This window comes from Canis lupus, chromosome 33 (assembly GCF_048164855.1).
Source record: "Canis lupus baileyi chromosome 33, mCanLup2.hap1, whole genome shotgun sequence".
Lineage (NCBI taxonomy): Eukaryota > Metazoa > Chordata > Mammalia > Carnivora > Canidae > Canis > Canis lupus.
Window position 1 is genome coordinate 32,168,571 of NC_132870.1, and position 18,506 is coordinate 32,187,076.

Here is an 18,506-nt window from a genome sequence, read left to right on the forward strand (position 1 = left end):
GAAATCACTCTGTAATAAAACTCTAAACAAACAAAAGTCCAGGACCAGATGGTTTCACAGGGGAATTCTACCAAACATTTAAAGAAGAGGTAATACCTCTTCTCAAACTCATCCAAAAAAATAGGAAGGAAAACTTCCAAATTTATTCTGAGGCCAGCATTAACCTGATAGCAAAACCAGATAAAGACATGACCAAAGGGGCACCTGGGTGACTCTGTGATTGAGCATCTGCCTTTGGCTAAGGTTATGATTCCCAGGTCCTAGGAGCCTGCTTCTCCCTCTGCCTATGTCTCTGCCTCTCTCTCTCTCTCTCTCTCTCTCTCTCCCTCTCCCTCTCCCTCTCCCTCCCTCCCCCCCCTCTCATGAATAAATAAAATCTTAAAAAAAAGAGAGAGAGAGAGAGAGAACTACAGGCCAGTATCTCTGATGAACACAGCTGCAAAAACCCTCAACAAAATATTAGCAAACCAAATTCAACAATTCATTAAAAAAATCATTCACCACAATCAAGTGGCATTTATACGTGCATTGCAAGAGTGGTTCAGTATTCACAAGTCAATCAGTGTGATACATCACCTCAAGAAAAGAAAGTATAAAAACAATATGGTAATTTCAATAGATGCAGAAAAGGCATTTCACAAAGTACAACATCCATTCATGATTTAAAAAAAAAAAAAACTTTAACAAAGTAGATTTAGAAGAAACCTACCTCAACATAGTAAAGATCATATATGAAAAACCCACACCAAACGACATACCTGTTGGGGGGAGACTGACTTTTCCCCTAAGGTCAGGAAGAAGCTAAGGATATCCACTCTCACCACTTTTATTCAGCATAGTCCTGGAAGTCATAGCCACAGAAATCAGACAACAAAAAGAAATAAAAAGACTTCAGATCAGTAAAGAAGTAAAACTTTCACTATTTGCAGATGGCATGATACTATATATAGACTCTATCAAAAAACTGCTAGAACTAAAAATTGAATCCAATAGAAAGTCTTAGGATACAAAATCAATGTACAGAAATCTGTTGCATTTCTTTTTTTTAAAAGATTTATTTATTTATTCATGAGAGACAGAGAGAAAGAGGCAGAGACACAGGCAGAGGGAGAAGCAGGCTCTTTGCAGGAGCCCAATGCAGGACTCAATCCCGGGTCCCGGGATCACGACCTGAGCCGAAGGCAGCCGCCCAACCGCTGAGCCACCCAGGCGTCCCTGTTACATTTCTATATACTAGTAATGAAGCAGCAGAAAGAGAAATTAAGAAAACAATCCCATTTGCAGTTACACCAAAAAGAATAAGATAATCTAGGAATAAACCTAATCAAAGAGATGAAAGACCTGTACTCTGAAAACTATGAAACATTGATCAAAAGAAATTCACGAAAATCCAAGAAAGTGGAAAGACATTCTATGCTCATGGATTGGAAAAATATTGTTAAAATGTCTATACTACCCAAAGCAATGTACACATCTGATGCAATTGCTATCAAAATACCAACAGCATGTTTCACAGAACTGGAGCAAATAATTCTAAAATTTGTATGGAACCACAAAAGACCCAAATAGCCAAAGCAACCTGGAAAAAGAAAAGCAAAGCTGGAGGCATCATAATTCCAGACCTCATGTTATATTACAAAGCTGTAGTGATCAAAACAGCATGGTACTGGCCCAAAAATAGACACATAGATCAATGAAACAGAATAGAAAATCTAGAAATAAACCCATAACTCTATGGTCAATTAATCTTCAACAAAACAGGAAAGAATATCCAATGGTAAAAAAGACAATGTCATCAACAAATAGCATTGGGAAAACTGGACAGCAACATGCAAAAGAATGAAACTGGACCACTTTCTTACACCATACACAAAAGTAAATTCCAAATGGATGGAAGACCTAAATGTGAGACCTGAAACCATAAAAATGGTAGGAGAAAGCACAGTAACTTCTCTGACATCAGCCATAGCAACTTCTTTCTAGATATGTCTTCTGAGGCAGGGGAAACAAAAGCAAAAGTAAAACACTGGGACTACATCCAAATAAAAAGCTTGTGCACAGGGACGCCTGGGTGATTCTGTGGTTGAGCATCCGCCTTTGGCTCAGGTCATGATCCCGGAGTGCCAGGATCAAGTCCTTCATTGGGCTTCCGGCATGGAGCCTGCTTCTCTCTCTGCCTGTGTGTGTGTGTGTGTCTCTCCCTGCGTGGAGCCTGCTTCTCTCTCTGCCTATGTCTGTCTGTCTGTCTCTCTCTCTCTGTCTCTCATGAATAAATAAATTAAAAAAAAAAAAAAAAAGCTTGTGCACAGCAAAGGGAATAATCAACAGCTTCTAAAAGGCAACCTACAGAATGGGAGAAGATATTTGCAAATGACATATCTGATATTGGGTGGTATTCAAAATATTAAAGAACTTCTAAAACTCAAGAACTCTAAAACATTCCAATTTCAACATGGTCAGAATATATGGACATTTCTCCAAAGAAGACATACATATGGCCAAAAGACATATGAAAATATGCTCATCATTACTCATCATCAGGGAAATGCAAATCAAAGCTACAATGAGATACCACCTCACAGCTGTCAGAGTAGCTAAAATCAACAACACAAGAAACAACATGTGTTGGTGGGGATGTAGAGAAAAAGGAATGCTCATGCACTTTTGGTGGGAATGCAAACTGTTGCAGCCACGGAGGAAAATAGTATGGAAGTTTCTCAAAAGTTAAAAATAGAACTACCCTAAAATCCAGCACTACTAGGTCTACCCAAAAAATACAAGAACACTAATTCAAAGGGATACGTGCACCCCTGTGTTTACAGCAGCATTATTTTACAGTAGCCAAGATATGGAAGCAGCCTAAATGCCCATCTGTAGTTGAATGGATAAAGAAGATGTGGGGTATACAATAGAATATCATTCAGCTGTATTAAAGAATGAGATTTCTCTGGGCAGCCCCAGTGGCCCAGCAGTTTAACACCACCTTCAGCCCAGGGTGTGATCCTGGAGACCCGGGATCAAGTCCCACATCAGGCTTCCTGCATGGAGCCTGCTTCTTCCTCTGCCTGTGTCTCTGCCTCTTTCTCTCTGTGTGTCACTCATGAATAAATAAATAAAATCTTTTTAAAAATGAGATTTTTCTATTTGCAATATATATGGGGTTAGAGAGTATAATGCTAAGTGAAATAGAGCAGTCAGAGAAAGACAAATACCATAACATTTCAGTCACATGTGGAATTTAAGAAACAAAACAAGCAAAGGGAAAAAAAGACAAAGCAAGAAACAGACTTTTTTTTTTTTTAAAGATTTTAAGTCCCCGACGTGGGACTCAATCCTGGGTCTCCAGGATCACACCCTGAGCCAAAGGCAGACAACCCCTGAGCCACCGAGGTGTCCCAAGAAACAGACTTTTAAAGAGAACAAACTGATGGTTACCAGAGTAGAGGTGGGTGGGAGGATGGATGACATAGGTGATGGGAATTAATAAGGGCGCTTATCCTGATGAGCACTGGGCAATGTATGGAATTGTTGAATTACTATATTGTACATCTGAAACTACTATAACACTGTATGTTAACTATACTGGAATTAAACATTTATTTAAAAGAGCAATGACCTTTTTTTAACCCATGTTTTCTGTCTTAAACATACTTAGCAGAAAGAGTTGTCTTTCTCTTCCAAGACATAAAATAAATTTTCTGAACATCTATTCTTCCTAAATTTATCTTAATTAATGAGGGACTTAATAAACAGTAAATATTATTACTTTATTAAAATTACCTATTTTGATACTATCCTTACTTGGAAAATCTATTGATGGATTATCCCTTGGGATTTGAATTTTTTTAAAAAAACCCCATTGAAGGATTTGATAATAATTGAAAAATGATGTGTCTGTCACCTTTATTGCAACAGTTTTTGTAGGGCATCTGATTTGTAACCTTTCCAATCTTGTTGAGAAAAAAAAAGTCTTGAGAAGCTTTTAATTTTTAATATGCTTTGGAACAATTTACCATGGTTCTTCATTATTTATTTATGATATCAAACAGAAGATGTAAGGAAAGACTTTTCTTATTTATTTTAACATATATAGGACAGTATGAAAAAAGGAGCAATATCAATGTAGGATTTCTGAAAATTTTTCAGTTATCTTTTACTTAAGTCACTTTGGTGTAAAAGAGTACCTGCTATGCAAAATAACATGTAGAAGCATAAAAACCTGCATTTTCAGTCTATTCTTTGAGACTGATTTTATTCTTTTTGAACAGTCATCTTGATATCTGCCTTGATAACAGTGATATGCAAGAATCTTCAACGTAACACATTTACTTTTAAACTCTTCCAAATTTTTTAAAAAGATTTATTTATTTTAGAGAGACAACGTGCAGTGGGGAGGGGAGAGGGACATGGAGAGAATCTCAAGCAGACTCCCTGCTGAGTGTGGAGCCTGTCACAGAACTTGATCCTACAATCCTGAGATGATGACCTGAGCCAAATCAAGAGTCAGAAGCTTAGCCGACTGAGCCACCCAGGTGCCCCACCCTTCCAATTTTTTTTTATGTGCCACCACCATTCAGAACATGATAACCTGTCTTTTCTACCTCTTTAATACCCTTTACATGTTTTGAGTTCACTCTCACATTTTCAGCAGTAATAGAATGAATAAACAGAAACTTTATTTTGTTTAGAGACATAAGGGATATAAGGATTATGTATTAAATGAATGTCCATAGATGCCTTTAGGAAGGTCTAGACTGTTATGGAAGAGGAAAAATAACCTACTACTTTCTCTAAATCATTGTTTTTGGAGACACTTTATTTCAGCAGCTCAGCTTTCACAATTAATATGCCTGAATATATATGCTCTTAAATAGAATAGTGGATTGTTGTCCATATTCTTTCTAACCTCCCCTTTCCCTCCAGGGCATATGGCTGAATTCATGAAAGTTAAATGCACACATGATGTGACTTGAACCATTTTCTTTATAGCTTAGCTTTATTTTTTGTGATACTGGATTCCTAAGGATTCTTCCAGCTTCTCATACCACTTTATTTGTTTATCACTTTATCACATCATTTATTTATCACTTTATCATATCATATTTCTTTATTTTTTTCACCTCTAGCATTTAAGTCTTATGCCTTGGATTTGCCACATTTATTTTTTCTCTTGTACCTCCATTCTTGGCTTCTGCTTCTTTCATATTATATCCCCATTAGGATTCTGACTTTCCCCATCATGTCATTTTCCAGTCCATCCTCCACCCAGATGATTTTTATTTTGTAAATGTTTCTTTCATCTATCCATTTCTCTCACTGACTCCACTATAGTACATCCTATCATCATTTGTAAACATTATTTATGCATTCACTTTTTATGCATTTATCTCTCCTTATTTGTCTAGGAGTTACATGGTTCCTGGCACTTGGAGGAGCAAATTTTATGTGGGCCTAAATTTTCTCCTAATTTGAAAGGAAGAGTGGTATTTTTATTCCCCTATAGTCTGAATACAGTAAACATTGATTAATTCTTTGAGGATATTGATTCTTTCTTGGAGTATTTAGAATTTCCACTTTCATGCATGCAGTTCTGGTTCATTCATTCATTTATGCTCCTGTTTCGTGTGTCATTATATAAATAGGCTATAATTAATTTATCCATTCTCTTATTGATGAGCATTTAGATTATTTTGAGGTTTTCTTGCTATTGCCAACTACTTCAGTTCATATTCTTATAAATGACTCTTTGTAGGGACTCCTGGGTGGCTCAGTGGTTGAACATCTGCCTTTGGCTCAAGGCGTGACCTGGGGTCCTGGATGAAGTCCCACATCAGGCTCTCTGCAGGAGAGCCTGCTTCTCCCTCTGCCTATGTCTCTGCCTCTTTGTATCTCTCATGAATAAATAAATAAAATCTTTTTTAAAAGTTTTTTTAAAAATATCCCTTTGTATATGTATATAAGAGATATTTTAGATACCTGTATACATAGGAATGAAATTGCATAGCTGGCATGCATCTTCAAATTTATTAGGAAATTTCAGACTTTTCAAAGTAATGTTACCAGTTTATACTTTTACCAGCAGTGGGTTTTCATTGTTCCAGTTCCTAACACTTGGTATTGTCAAATATTTTTCCCTATCAATGAGAAATCCTATCTAAAATTATACTAAAACTTTATTCCTGTATTCCAGCAACAAACAGATAGTTTATATTTTAAAAATCATTTTCCATGCTAGCAATGAAAACCATAAGAAACAAGGAATATATCAATGTTGGACATGTAAGACCAAAATATTTAAAAACAAAAACCTGAAATAAATGGAGGATAGTGCCATGTTTATGGATGGAAAGATAAGAATTGAGTGCAGTTCCAACAGTTGCACTGAACATCACAGGCTGATTCCAATGAATTTTATGAAAACAAGAAACCAAAGATAGTCTCTAAATTTTGAGGAAGGCAACTTGTCTTATCAGATAGGTTCTAATAATCAAAACCCTGTTATATTGGCATAAGGCTAGATGAATAGATAAGTAGAACAGGATATACTCCCCAGACTTTGGATATCAACCTGAGAGGGAGCTCAGTAATCTTCATTAAAAAAATAAAAATAAAAAAAGGGATCCCTGGGTGGCGCAGCGGTTTGGCGCCTGCCTTTGGCCCAGGGTGCGATCCTGGAGACCCAGAATCGAATCCCACATTGGGCTCCCGGTGCATGGAGCCTGCTTCCCCCTCTGCCTGTGCCTCTGCCTCTCTCTCTCTCTGTGTGACTATCATAAATAAATAAATAAAATTTTTTTAAAAATTATTTATTTATTTATTTATTTGAGAAGGGGGGGGCATTAGCAGGGGGCGGGGCAGAGGGAGAGGGCAAAAGCAGCAGACTCCCCACTGAAAAGGGAGCCCTGGAACATGACCTGAGCCAAAGACAGATGCTTAACCAACTGAGCCACCCAGGCTTCCGCAGTAATAATTTTTTAACAAAGTGATTGTTACATGCCGAAGTATAAGAATGGCTGATTTACTAAAACAGCGATTAGAACTAAGTGTATATTATTGGAGGTATTTTTACGTATTGTGTCCAGTTCAGGGACTCACTTTTTTTCTTCCTTATCTCAACTATCAGAGGTGTACAACAGTCTCCTGTCAGTAATAATAACTTATTAATTGATTTTTGCCCCCAGGATGGGGAATGGATGCCTTCCTAGATTTACTGTTGCTATTTTCTCATGTTTTCTCTCATACTTAATAATATTCACTCCTCCAAAAATCTCTGGTCTGTACAAGCTTGAGAATTTTTTCTTGGAGTTTTGTTATTATAAATTAAGTGCATTTGAGATTCAATAGTGTTACTCAAGAGTAACAAATACTAAAGGAGAGAGTATGGTTTTTAGCTGCCTATTTTTATTTTTAAGCAGTTATGTTTGCTTAATGAAAAATCTTAAATTGTTCTGTACTGATATACTTCAAAAATTTTTTTAGTGAAATTTAGGGAGCTTTGTACAACATGACCCACTTATATGCTAACAATAGGTCTACAAAAGTAGGATGGCTATTCTTTATTTTTAGATTCTTAAGGAGTTAATGAAAGTATTAGACCAAATTTTCTTATAATTTTAAATGTCATCAGATTTATTTACCCCTAATATTTAGTGAAGAACTTTATTAATAATAAAACAAATACTCTATGGATAATAGTAAAAGCATATATTGTAAGCAAAGTTACATATAAAATTAGCATACTTTTATTTTTTTTTTAATTTTTATTTATTTATGATAGTCACAGAGGGGGGGGGCGGGGGGCGGGGCAGAGACACAGGCAGAGGGAGAAGCATGCTCCATGCACCGGGAACCTGACGTGGGATTCAATCCCGGGTCTCCAGGATCGCGCCCTGGGCCAAAGGCAGGCGCCAAACCGCTGCGCCACCCAGGGATCCCAAAATTAGCATACTTTTAGATTCTAAGCTACACACATTGGAACATGCACATCAGTGTTTTCAACTGAAGAACTATGACCAACTGAACTTAGAGGAAGGAGGAATTAAGGAAGATCTAAAAGATATTTATCTATGTTTGATCATGGATATTTGTTGAAAAGAGCTCAGTTATTGGAGTTAGATCATTTTACTTTTTTTTTCCAGTTTGTACGAAGTCTTCAAATCCAGTGTCTATTTGAAATATTCAGACTGAATTCTTTATTCAGACTAGCCACATTTCAAGTGCTCAATAGCCACACATGGTTAGTGGCTATCATATTGAACAGTGCAGATCAAGAAGATTACAGTACCTTATAGGATTACTGTGGAAAGGCAAGTATATAAATATACATATAAAAACTCAAGTTCATTAAAAAAACTCTGTTCATACGTATATAATAATACCTGGCCTATTGTAGGTACTCAGTAAATGTAAATCTCTTTGCCTACCATTACAGTAATAAGGTTGTTATATACTTTGGTTTTGTAACATTATATATACTAGGAAGCTTCAAGTCAATAAAACATTTTTTTCAAATTGAAGAAAGCAAGATGTTATTTCTCTAAGCCAAGTAATAGTAATCCAGAGGTAGGCCTTTGCAGTAGACATTGCTGATTATAATCATTTTGTTTTTTATCTTTCCTTCTAAGATTTAATTTTGATCAAAAGTTGTTGGAAATGTAGTTTAGTTGTTATTGAATTTCTTTTAGACTGATCCAGTTTCTTTTTATCTCATTTTCCTCTTCTTTTTTAATGGTGACACTTATATACAACTAAAACTTCATTCTTGAAGAAAATATTCTCAACTAGGACCTATGTACTCTAATGAAATATTACTGCATAGGACTTGGGAGACCTGAATAAGACAAGTTCTAGGATTTTTCCTATGGCTAGTTTTGTTGTTTCATTAACACATAGTAATTTTGTCTCAACAATCACATTAGTGATTTTCCCTTGCCCCAGGCTCTTACTCGCAGCTTCACTGGGTCAAGCAGAGAAAACTAGAAAACATATTTGGTAATTAAAAATGTGAAATATAACTGTCCAGGAACTGCATAGTACTTGTATCTTCAGTTAAGGACATTCTTTCACTATGAGTAAAGAATAATGGGATGGAAGTTCTTAGTGACTATAGATTCAGAAAAAGTTAGGCAATTCAAATAACCCATCACCTTGGAGCACTGTCAGTATACCACTAGGGCCAGACAGCTCAGTTCCTTGAACCAGGGACTCTTCTACAGATAGGTTTTGGATTAACCCTCCTAACATTTGCTTTTCTGTTTTCTGTCTTCCATTTCCTCCACTTTAACATATTTTTCTTTTAGATATTAACTATTTCTCTGTACTTTAAGTCTCAAAATCCAGGAGCCATTCTGTTTCTTTAAGGTAATTTAGCTTGTAAAGATAACAGGTACATTAATGGGATATTGCTTTTATCATTTTAATTTTTGTTTCTTATATTTCCATCTTCTTGGGAAATAACTCATTCTTCCTCTCTTTCCCAAGAATAAGCTATATTTCTATTTCTCCATAGCAGTTAGAACTAAAATCCTTAAAAAAACAATAGGCACGTATATATATTTGTGATAACATGAAGCAGACGTATGGGAGAAAAAAAATTGCTGGCATTGCATCTTTGTTAATAGGAAATCTTCCTTTAGACAGGAGAAGAAAAAAAGATAAATTTCCTGGGTTTGAAACCAAAAAGAAAAGAATGGTGTTCCTACGGATCTGGAATTGAGAAGTAGCCCCAGGGTTAATTATAGACAGTATAAGAGGTTTTTGGACTGGTTTTTATCTTTTTTTTTTTTTTTTTTTTTTTAATGATAGTTACAGAGAGAGAGAGAGAGAGGCAGAGACACAGGCAGAGGGAGAAGCAGGCTCCATGCACCAGGAGCCCGATGTGGGATTCGATCCCGGGTCTCCGGGATCACGCCCTGGGCCAAAGGCAGGCGCCAAACCGCTGCGCCACCCAGGGATCCCTGGTTTTTATCTTAATGTGCTGGACTTAGAATTTGAATAGAGGACTCTCATCCAGACTCTTAACTCTGTGTGTATGTCAAGCTTAAGGCATCTAAAAATACCAGTCCACTTCTTTCCTAGCCTTTTTCCTCTCAGTAAATAGCAATTTCTCATTCTTCTAGTTGTTTGGGATAAAAACTTAGGAGACATCCTTGATTCTTCCTTTTTATATACGCTCCTAGGACTAATTCATTAGCAAATTCTGTCAGTCTTTTCTTCAGAACTGCTTCTTAGAACTTCAACTTGATGATCCAAGCTACCATCATTTCTGTGCTGTACTATTGTAAAAGATTTCTAATGGGCCTCTTAAAACTTAGATCTATTCAGGATCTTCCAATGAAGTTCTTATACAGCTAATAAATTCTTAAGGAATGATAGAATTAGAAAATCATAATTTTGTACTCATGAAATAATGGAGCTAAGCAGTGATTAGCAGTGGATGCTGAAATCATTTGATAAAAGGTTGATGGGAAGCTTTATAATGGATAAATTAGGCTGATAATAGCTGAAGCTACAGATCATTCTTAGAATCAGTAAAAGTAAGGCAGACAAAAATAAAATTCCTTATAATTTGGTTCAATAGCAAATACCACATATGAAGTGTTCTTGCCTTAAAAAACTGCACTCGGGGGCAGCCACGGTGGTGCAGCGGTTTAGCGCCGCCTGCGGCCGGGGGTGTGATCCTGGAGACCCGGGATAGAGTCCCATGTCAGGCTCCCTTCATGGAGCCTGCTTCTCCCTCTGCCTGTGACTCTTCCTCTCTCTTTCTCTCTATGAATAAATAAATAAAATCTAAAAAAAAAAAAAAAAACTGCACTCAGGGATGCCTGGGTGGCTCAGCAGTTAAGCGTTTGCCTTCGGCTCAAGGTGTGGTCCTGGAGCCCCAGCATCGGATGCCGCATCCGGCTCGCTGCATGGAACCTGCTTCTCCCTCTGCCTATGTCTCTGCCCCTCTCTCTCTCTCACTGTGTGTCTCTAATGAATAAATGAATAAAATCTTTAAAAAAACAAACCACTCAATTTAAATCAAATTATTAGTACATAGGAAACAGAATAGAGGAAGCAAACAATACCAAGAGGAAAAAAGTCGGTCAAATCTAGGAAGTGAGAAATTCTCCAGGACAAATGACACAATTTCTCCAACAAATCAGTGGCATGAGAAAAGGTAATGGTGTAGCAAGGAGGGCTGTTATAGACTAAAAGAGGCCTAAGGGGCCTAACAAGCAAATGCAGTGTGTAGACCTTGTTGGAAATCTGATTTGACCAAATCATGTATAAAAAGATAGGGAGATTAAAATATAGACTGGCTGTTAGAGTTAGAGAAAGAAATGATTTTTAATTTTGTTAGGTGATTATGTGGTTAGTTGTTTTTTTGTTTGTTTGTTTGTTTGTTTGTTTAAAGGTTCTTAACCAATAGAGATGTTAACTGAGGTAAGGATGAAATAACATGTCTAGGATTTGCTTTAAGATACTCTACCAAAACACAAAGAGAGTTGTAGGAATAAGATTGGGAAAAAGGTAACTCTATAAGTAAGATGATGGGTATAAGATGCTTCCTATCTCTACTTTGGTGTATATTTGAAAATTCTCATAATAAAAACTAAAAACAAAAAATGATAAATGCCAAAGACTGAAATATCTTTTGTGAATTCTCAGCTATTAAGAATAAACTCCAGAACCCTTTCCTGGCCTACAAAGGCCCAAGGACCCTGGGTGTTTCTCAGACCTTACTTCTTTCTCCTGAACTCCAGACATTCAGGTCCCCCATTTACTTAGAATATACCAGGCACAATTTTGCCTTAGAGCTTTTTGTGTTTGTCTTTCTTCTGCTTAGAATTCTTTTCCTCCAGTTGTCTCACTGGTTGGCCTTATCATAGACTTGGAACAAAATTGTTCCAATTTTGCTTTAGCAGAAAGACCCTGACCACCCTATATAAAATAACCTCCCTCTTCTAGCTACTATCTTTGCTTACTCTGAGGTATTTATTTTTTCATAGCATTTCCCATCACCTGATCATTTATGTACTTGCTTATTGTCATTCATTCCCAGGAATGTTAGCTGCAAGGCGACAGATTCTTTATCTGTTTACTGACAGTTGTATTGTCAGCACTTTAGAGCTGTGCCAGGCAGTTAGGTACTCAATAAATATTTATGAAATAAAAATATAAACATTTGAGGCCACATTTGATAAATAAGTACTTTTTTCCCTCTTCTCCTCTGTTCTACTTAAACCTTTCACTTGTATTCTCATCTATATCTAGAAATGAGTAGTAAAGGATTGCCAAAGAGCCTCACTCCTTATTGTAGAACAAAACTGTGAGGTAGAAAATACAAAACATCAGGTCAGTTAATTACAGGAAACACTAAAAATGTTATATTCCAAATGTGTTAGCAGCCAATAATATGGAAAGCAGCCAATAATATGGAAAGATTTTAGTTTTCATTTCTTTCATTTACTGATTAAGTAGTGGAGAGTTCTCTGAAATCTGAAATGCTCTTTCAAACAGTTGCCTTTCTAATTACGTTGAAAATGTAGATCACATTTCTTGACTTTTCAGAAAAATCCCAAGATAACGCTATTCTAATAAAAAAATTTGCCCCTGAGTTTGCCAAGTTGAGTAGTTGCCTTAATCTATTAATGTAATCTTGGCATTTATGATAGTAGGAGATAATATATGCTCTTTGTCAATAATAAAGTCTCAGTTTATCTTAAGGAAAGCAGAAATGTTTTTTCACTTATTTTCCTTTTCTGTTTACCTTCCATTTTAATTGTTTTGGTTTTTTTGTTTGTTTTGTTTTGTTTTGTTTTTCCTATTAATTTGTTCTTTTGCCATTCTATTACATAGACTCATGTTTATTTATTAGGGAGGACTTCCGTTGTGGGGACGGAAATCCAGATCAAACTATCTTAAGCAAAAGGTAGAATTTCTTAAAAGAATACTAGGTTTCTCAACTACTAACCAAACCATGGGCAGAGTAGGAATGTAGCTGGTCCTTAGGGATGACTCAACACTATCAGAACATTCTTTTGATTGATTTCATTCTTCTCTTTACAGATTTTTAGATGCTTAACTCCTAGCACCTCCCTAGAGCTCTCAGGAAGATATTGTCTCTCTGCTTAGTTTCTGTATAACTGAATCAATCAAATGAGGTCTGGGGGTGGGCTATGGTCTAGTTTGGTCAGATAATCAGAGAGTCAGAGTCATGCAAGAGCATGAGTATCCTCACTATAATTAAATGTGGATAAAAGGGACAGAAAACAGACATTTACCACAGCCAACACCTTGGACTTCAACTAAAGTTAGGCATGGATCTGTGTATAATTAGAATAGAGCACAGTGCTGTGCCATCTAATAAGTATAATAGGAAGTATAGTATTACTTCCCTTGGTTTGGACAGTGTACCACCTGGCTTTAGGCTCTGCTTTAGCAATGAAGTCACACTGATGGTTTATTTATTCAGTTACATCACTCAGTAAGTCTGGAAGGAGAAACAGATAAATCAGAGACAGATTCTTCATCCTGGGAAGAGAATGATAGTTACAAGGAGAGAGCATACAGTACTTTAAGCATGAATCATAATGCCAGAACACAGTGCTATTCGAAGGCTTAACTCATTTTTGTTTTTGTCTGAAAAATAGGGAAAATAGAAGAATGGGGACAACTAAATGATTAGAGAATTAAGATTATTTTGTTTGTACTGGATATGTTTCATAAATTAATAGATCTGTGAAATGACAACCCCAGGATTCTTCTCATCTCTTAAAGGGATATTTTCTTTTGGATCCTGTCACATAAGGAAACCTCAGTGTAACTTTTGATCTCTGTGGGGACATGGAAGTCTTCTCTTCCAGTAATTTGAGCAGCTATAGTAGGAACCACATTATAAGTTAAAGTCTTATAATCTCCTGGCACTTCCAGTAGTAAAGGAGTTTGGGTACTTCTGCCCTATAACCAACTTTCATGCTATAATAGAGGACATAGAGTTAATAGAATATGGACAGGTCTTTGGAGCAAATATAACAAAGGAGATTCTTATTTGATTACATGTAAATTTCACTAATAGGCACAGAAGAGAATGATTAAAATTTGTATGGGCATGGAAAGAATAAAAAGCATCTAGCTTTGTATAAACACAAGACTACCATCTGGAGGTAACCCCTCTTAGCATTTTGGCATATATCTTTTCAGATTTTTATTGTTTTGCATATATTTAAGAAAATTGAAGACATACTCTTACGCATTTAACACATCAGTATTTTAACATGATACTTTCCTTGATATAGAAAAAATAATAAGGTAAATTTTTAAAATTGTATTCTGTTCTATGTAGTAAATACAATAAATTAATTTGTTATTACAGGTTTAGTAAATATTAGTATCAGTAGAAAAATACTGGCTGAACACTTTTAAACTTGTAACTTAGTTTGAAACTCTGGAAAATGTTTTTGTGGAAATGTTTTTATTCTATTATATTGGCTTGCTTTTAGTATTAATTGTGATTTTTAAATTTTTTCTGTTTATCTTCCCAGATCCAAGTATTTTAGAACATGCTCAAGAGGGGAGCACTTAACTATAGAGGTGAGTAGAGTCATGAATCTGATTGGATGAAAGTCCCTTCAGGAAGGCAGGAGGCACATTTTTCCTTTTGTTAAATTTAGTATGGATTTTTCTATTTCAATATTATTGATGCTAGTGAAGAGGGAAAAAATTGAGGTGGTGAGGGGAGCGGTGAACAGGGAGAAGTTTGCAGAAGATTAAGGTCCTGTTCTTCTAATAGAATTGCTATTTCTTCTTAAGAAGTGGTGTTTTTGTTTTTTGTCTTTTTTTCACCCCACCTAATTCAGAGAGGGTATACTCTTTTAGCAGTTACAATGGCTCAGTAGGCATTGATTCTAGAGATAGATGTTTGACCTGCCCCAGGAGAGAGGTGTAGCAAGATCAAAGCAGAAGGCTGATTTTAAGCAACTCTACAGTATGAATCACTGAGCTGCTTATTCTTTGTATGTAAAATATAATAGAATCTCCTCAGCCTCTGCTGTGTACCACCTACATCAATATACAGTTTATAAATATCATCACACATAATTTTTAATACAATTGTGTTGAATGGGTGGCAGTAATTCCATTGTATGGATGAGAATCAGAGGCTTGGACAAGTTGAAGAAGTTGGGCTTTATTACACAGCCTGTAAGTGACAAACCTAATTCCAGTCCCAAACTGCCTGGCTTCAGAGCTTGAACACTGTATTTTACTTCCTTCTATATTAAATAAGGAAGCATGTAAACCAGGAAATAGTTTTGTTTTTAAATCACAAAAAAAAAGTTCAAGATAACAATTTTAAATAATTTTAAGTCATCTCTATAAATTTTTGTCTTTCTTTTTTTTTTATAATAAATTTATTTTTGATTGGTGTTCAATTTGCCAACATACAGAATAACACCCAGTGCTCATCCCGTCAAGTGCCCCCCTCAATTCCCGTCACCCATTCACCCCCACACCCTGCCCTCCTCCCCTTCCACCACCCCTAGTTCGTTTCCCAGAGTTAGGAATCTTTATGTTCTGTCTCCCTTTCTGATATTTCCCACACATTTCTTCTCCCTTCCCTTATATTCCCTTTCACTATTATTTATATTCCCCAAATGAATGAGAACATATAATGTTTGTCCTTCTCCGATTGACTTATTTCACTCAGCATAATACCCTCCAGTTCCATCCACGTTGAAGCAAATGGTGGGTATTTGTCATTTCTAATGGCTGAGTAATATTCCACTGTATACATAAACCACATCTTCTTTATCCATTCATCTTTCGATGGACACCGAGGCTCCTTCCACAGTTTGGCTATTGTAATTTTTGTCTTTCTAAACCTTTTGAATTCATTGTTTTCTTGATCTTTAAGTAATAAGACAATGTTAACAATAAAACTTTTTTCCCCAGTATATTTAAAATACAAATATTTTTGTTATACAATTTAGTAGTAATGACTTCATCTGGTCATTTGACATAATAGTGTTATCATATCATCATCAAATTGTTTACATCCCTAAGCTGTAAAAAGTTAAACTGTATTTGGGAGTAGTGACTACCATCTGGCAGATTTTTAATAAATAGTTAAATGAATGAGTAGATGAATAAACATTATAAGATAAATTTTTTAAAGATTTTATTTATTTACTTATGAGACACAGAGAAAGAGGCAGAGACAGGCAGAGGGAGAAGCAGGCTCCCTGTGGGGAGCCTGATGTGGGAGTCAATTCCAGGATTCCAGTATCATGCCCTGAGCCGAAGGCAGATGCTCAGCCACAGAGCCAATCAGGCACCCAGATAAATTCTTATTTGGTTATCTTTGAAGTCCCTGTTTCTTGAGTGAATTCTCCTTCTTATGACATTAAATTTGTTCTGAACTCAAATGGAAAATTCTGGTTGTGGATTTAAAACACCCATATAAAATAATTCGGTAAAAGTTTTAGTTTATAAGTTTTAAAGTTTCTGATTTATGAAAAAATTGCTATAATTCTCCTTTTTGTTTTTCATAAAAATCATAAATAACAGTATATGCTTATCTTGGCTATCTTGTAGGCTTGTTGGATATATCAACTAGTGTATGAAGGGACACATGACTCAAATATCTTAAAAGTATAAAAGTATATTATTTTTTAAGAAAAAAGGGACAATATTTTGTGAGATGTGTACCTTAAACAAATATCCTTTCTAACATTTACTTTCTTGTTCTTTCAGTTTGAGAATCTAGTAGAAAGTGATGAAGTAAGTATTTCCATAGTAATACAAAACCTATATTTATTCTCTTGAGGCATCTCATTAATTCCAGCAATTATTTTTAAAATTTTGATTTTATTGTCTTTTATTTCAGAATTTTTACTTTTTGGTTTTTATTTTTACTCTTTAGTCACTTATTATGTCCTCTTACTAATTTATATTAGCATATAATTCAGAATTTTCTCATATATAACATATATAATAATAGATGTATGGTATACATAGGTTTATTAGTTTATTCCATGTATTATATATAACTATATGTTTATCATATTTTATTTTATTTATTTTTTTGTATATCATATTTTAAAGCATACTATAGAACTCAAGGAACTTTAAAGAGGGATATTTCTAACCTCTTGCCATTAGGCAGGTTAAATTCCTCAACAATCCAGGATAGATCCACTCTTTAACAATAGTTTTCATCGATTTTTCAGGGTAGAAGTTATACATGTCCATTCTACGATCACTTTCTGACTGTGACCATTATCCTTTTAAACAGTTATTCTTTTTATTGATTTTTTTGCATTTCATCTCATCTAAAACTTAAATGTAAGATCACTTCCAAGTACAGATATGTGAAAATTTGAAAAAAAAAGTATGGTTTAGAATTAGTGAAATGTGGTATATATTTCTTATGCACTGATTGTAGTTAGAACTGAATTTTAGTTTGTGAGCTAAGTTTTTTTTTTAATTTAATTTTATTTATTTATTCATGAGAGACACAGAGACAGAGACAGAGACAGAGGCAGAGACAACAGGCAGAGGGAGAAGCAGGCGCCATGCAGGGAGCCCAACGTGGGACTCAATCCCAGGTCCCCAGGATCACACCCTGGGCTGAAGGCGGCGCCAAACCGCTGAGCCACCCGGGCTGCCCGTGAGCTAAGTTTCAACTTCACTAGACTAACTATATGAGTGTAAAAGTTACTTAACCTCCCTTGGGCCTACTTTACACAACCCTAAAATGAGTTCTACTATAAGCTCTGACCTTTTGTCACTTTTTGTTTTCTAAGGAAAGAGGAAAATGTATCAACCTAAATTTAAATTATTATTTAGCCCAACATTTCCCACAGTGTGAACAGAATACTAGTCTCAGAATGAAAAATTAGCACATTAAAGCTTCTAAGAACTATTAAACTGTTGAGAAAATTATTTAAATCTATTCAACTTAGCATTTCTCAAATTAATTGGGTATAAGTCCTTTTTTAAAACGATAATACATGTTTATTATCAAGTAAAATATATTTGAGAAACTAGCTTAGCCTTTTGTGTCCCAGTAAAATTTCTCCCAAATATTTCTTTTTTTTTTTTTTTTAAGATTTTATTTGTTTATTTGTGAGAGAGAGAGAGAGAGAGAGAGAGAGAGAGAGAATGAGCAAGGGAAGAGTGAGAAGCAGGCTCCCTGTTGAACCAGGAGCCTGATGTAGGGCTCATTCCCAGGACCCTGGGATCATGACCTGAGCAGAAGGCAGATGCCCAACTGACTAAGCCACCCATGGCCCGTCTCCTAAATATTTCAATGTAAAGAACCTAATTTCTTTCCCATTTCAAAAGTCACTTTAATTCCATGAATTTTTTAAAATAAGTATAAGCAAATACTTAACATAATATTTTTAAAGTTTCTAAACTTTAAAAGTGCTAAATGTAAGAGTTATTTCAACTTTTATTATGTTTCATCTCAGCATCACACTGCATTTTAAAAGAATGTGGTTTCATGTATTTTCCTTAAG

General features: G+C 35.5%; 1 protein-coding gene across 8 annotated transcripts in view; it reads left to right on the forward strand.

Moving 5' to 3' along the window:
* AP1AR (adaptor related protein complex 1 associated regulatory protein) overlaps positions 1-18,506 on the forward strand; it is a 42,862-nt gene that overhangs the window by 9,084 nt on the left and 15,272 nt on the right. For 3 of the 8 annotated variants that reach the window (XM_072810426.1, XM_072810424.1, XM_072810428.1), the window contains exons 2-4: positions 14,529-14,577; positions 16,738-16,764; positions 17,499-17,653. In XM_072810426.1, coding sequence (XP_072666527.1) covers positions 14,529-14,577; positions 16,738-16,764; positions 17,499-17,653 — 231 coding nt within the window. The remainder of the gene's footprint in view (positions 1-14,528; positions 14,578-16,737; positions 16,765-17,498; positions 17,654-18,506) is intronic. The other 5 variants (XM_072810430.1, XM_072810427.1, XM_072810431.1 and 2 more) reach the window with 2 other exon arrangements.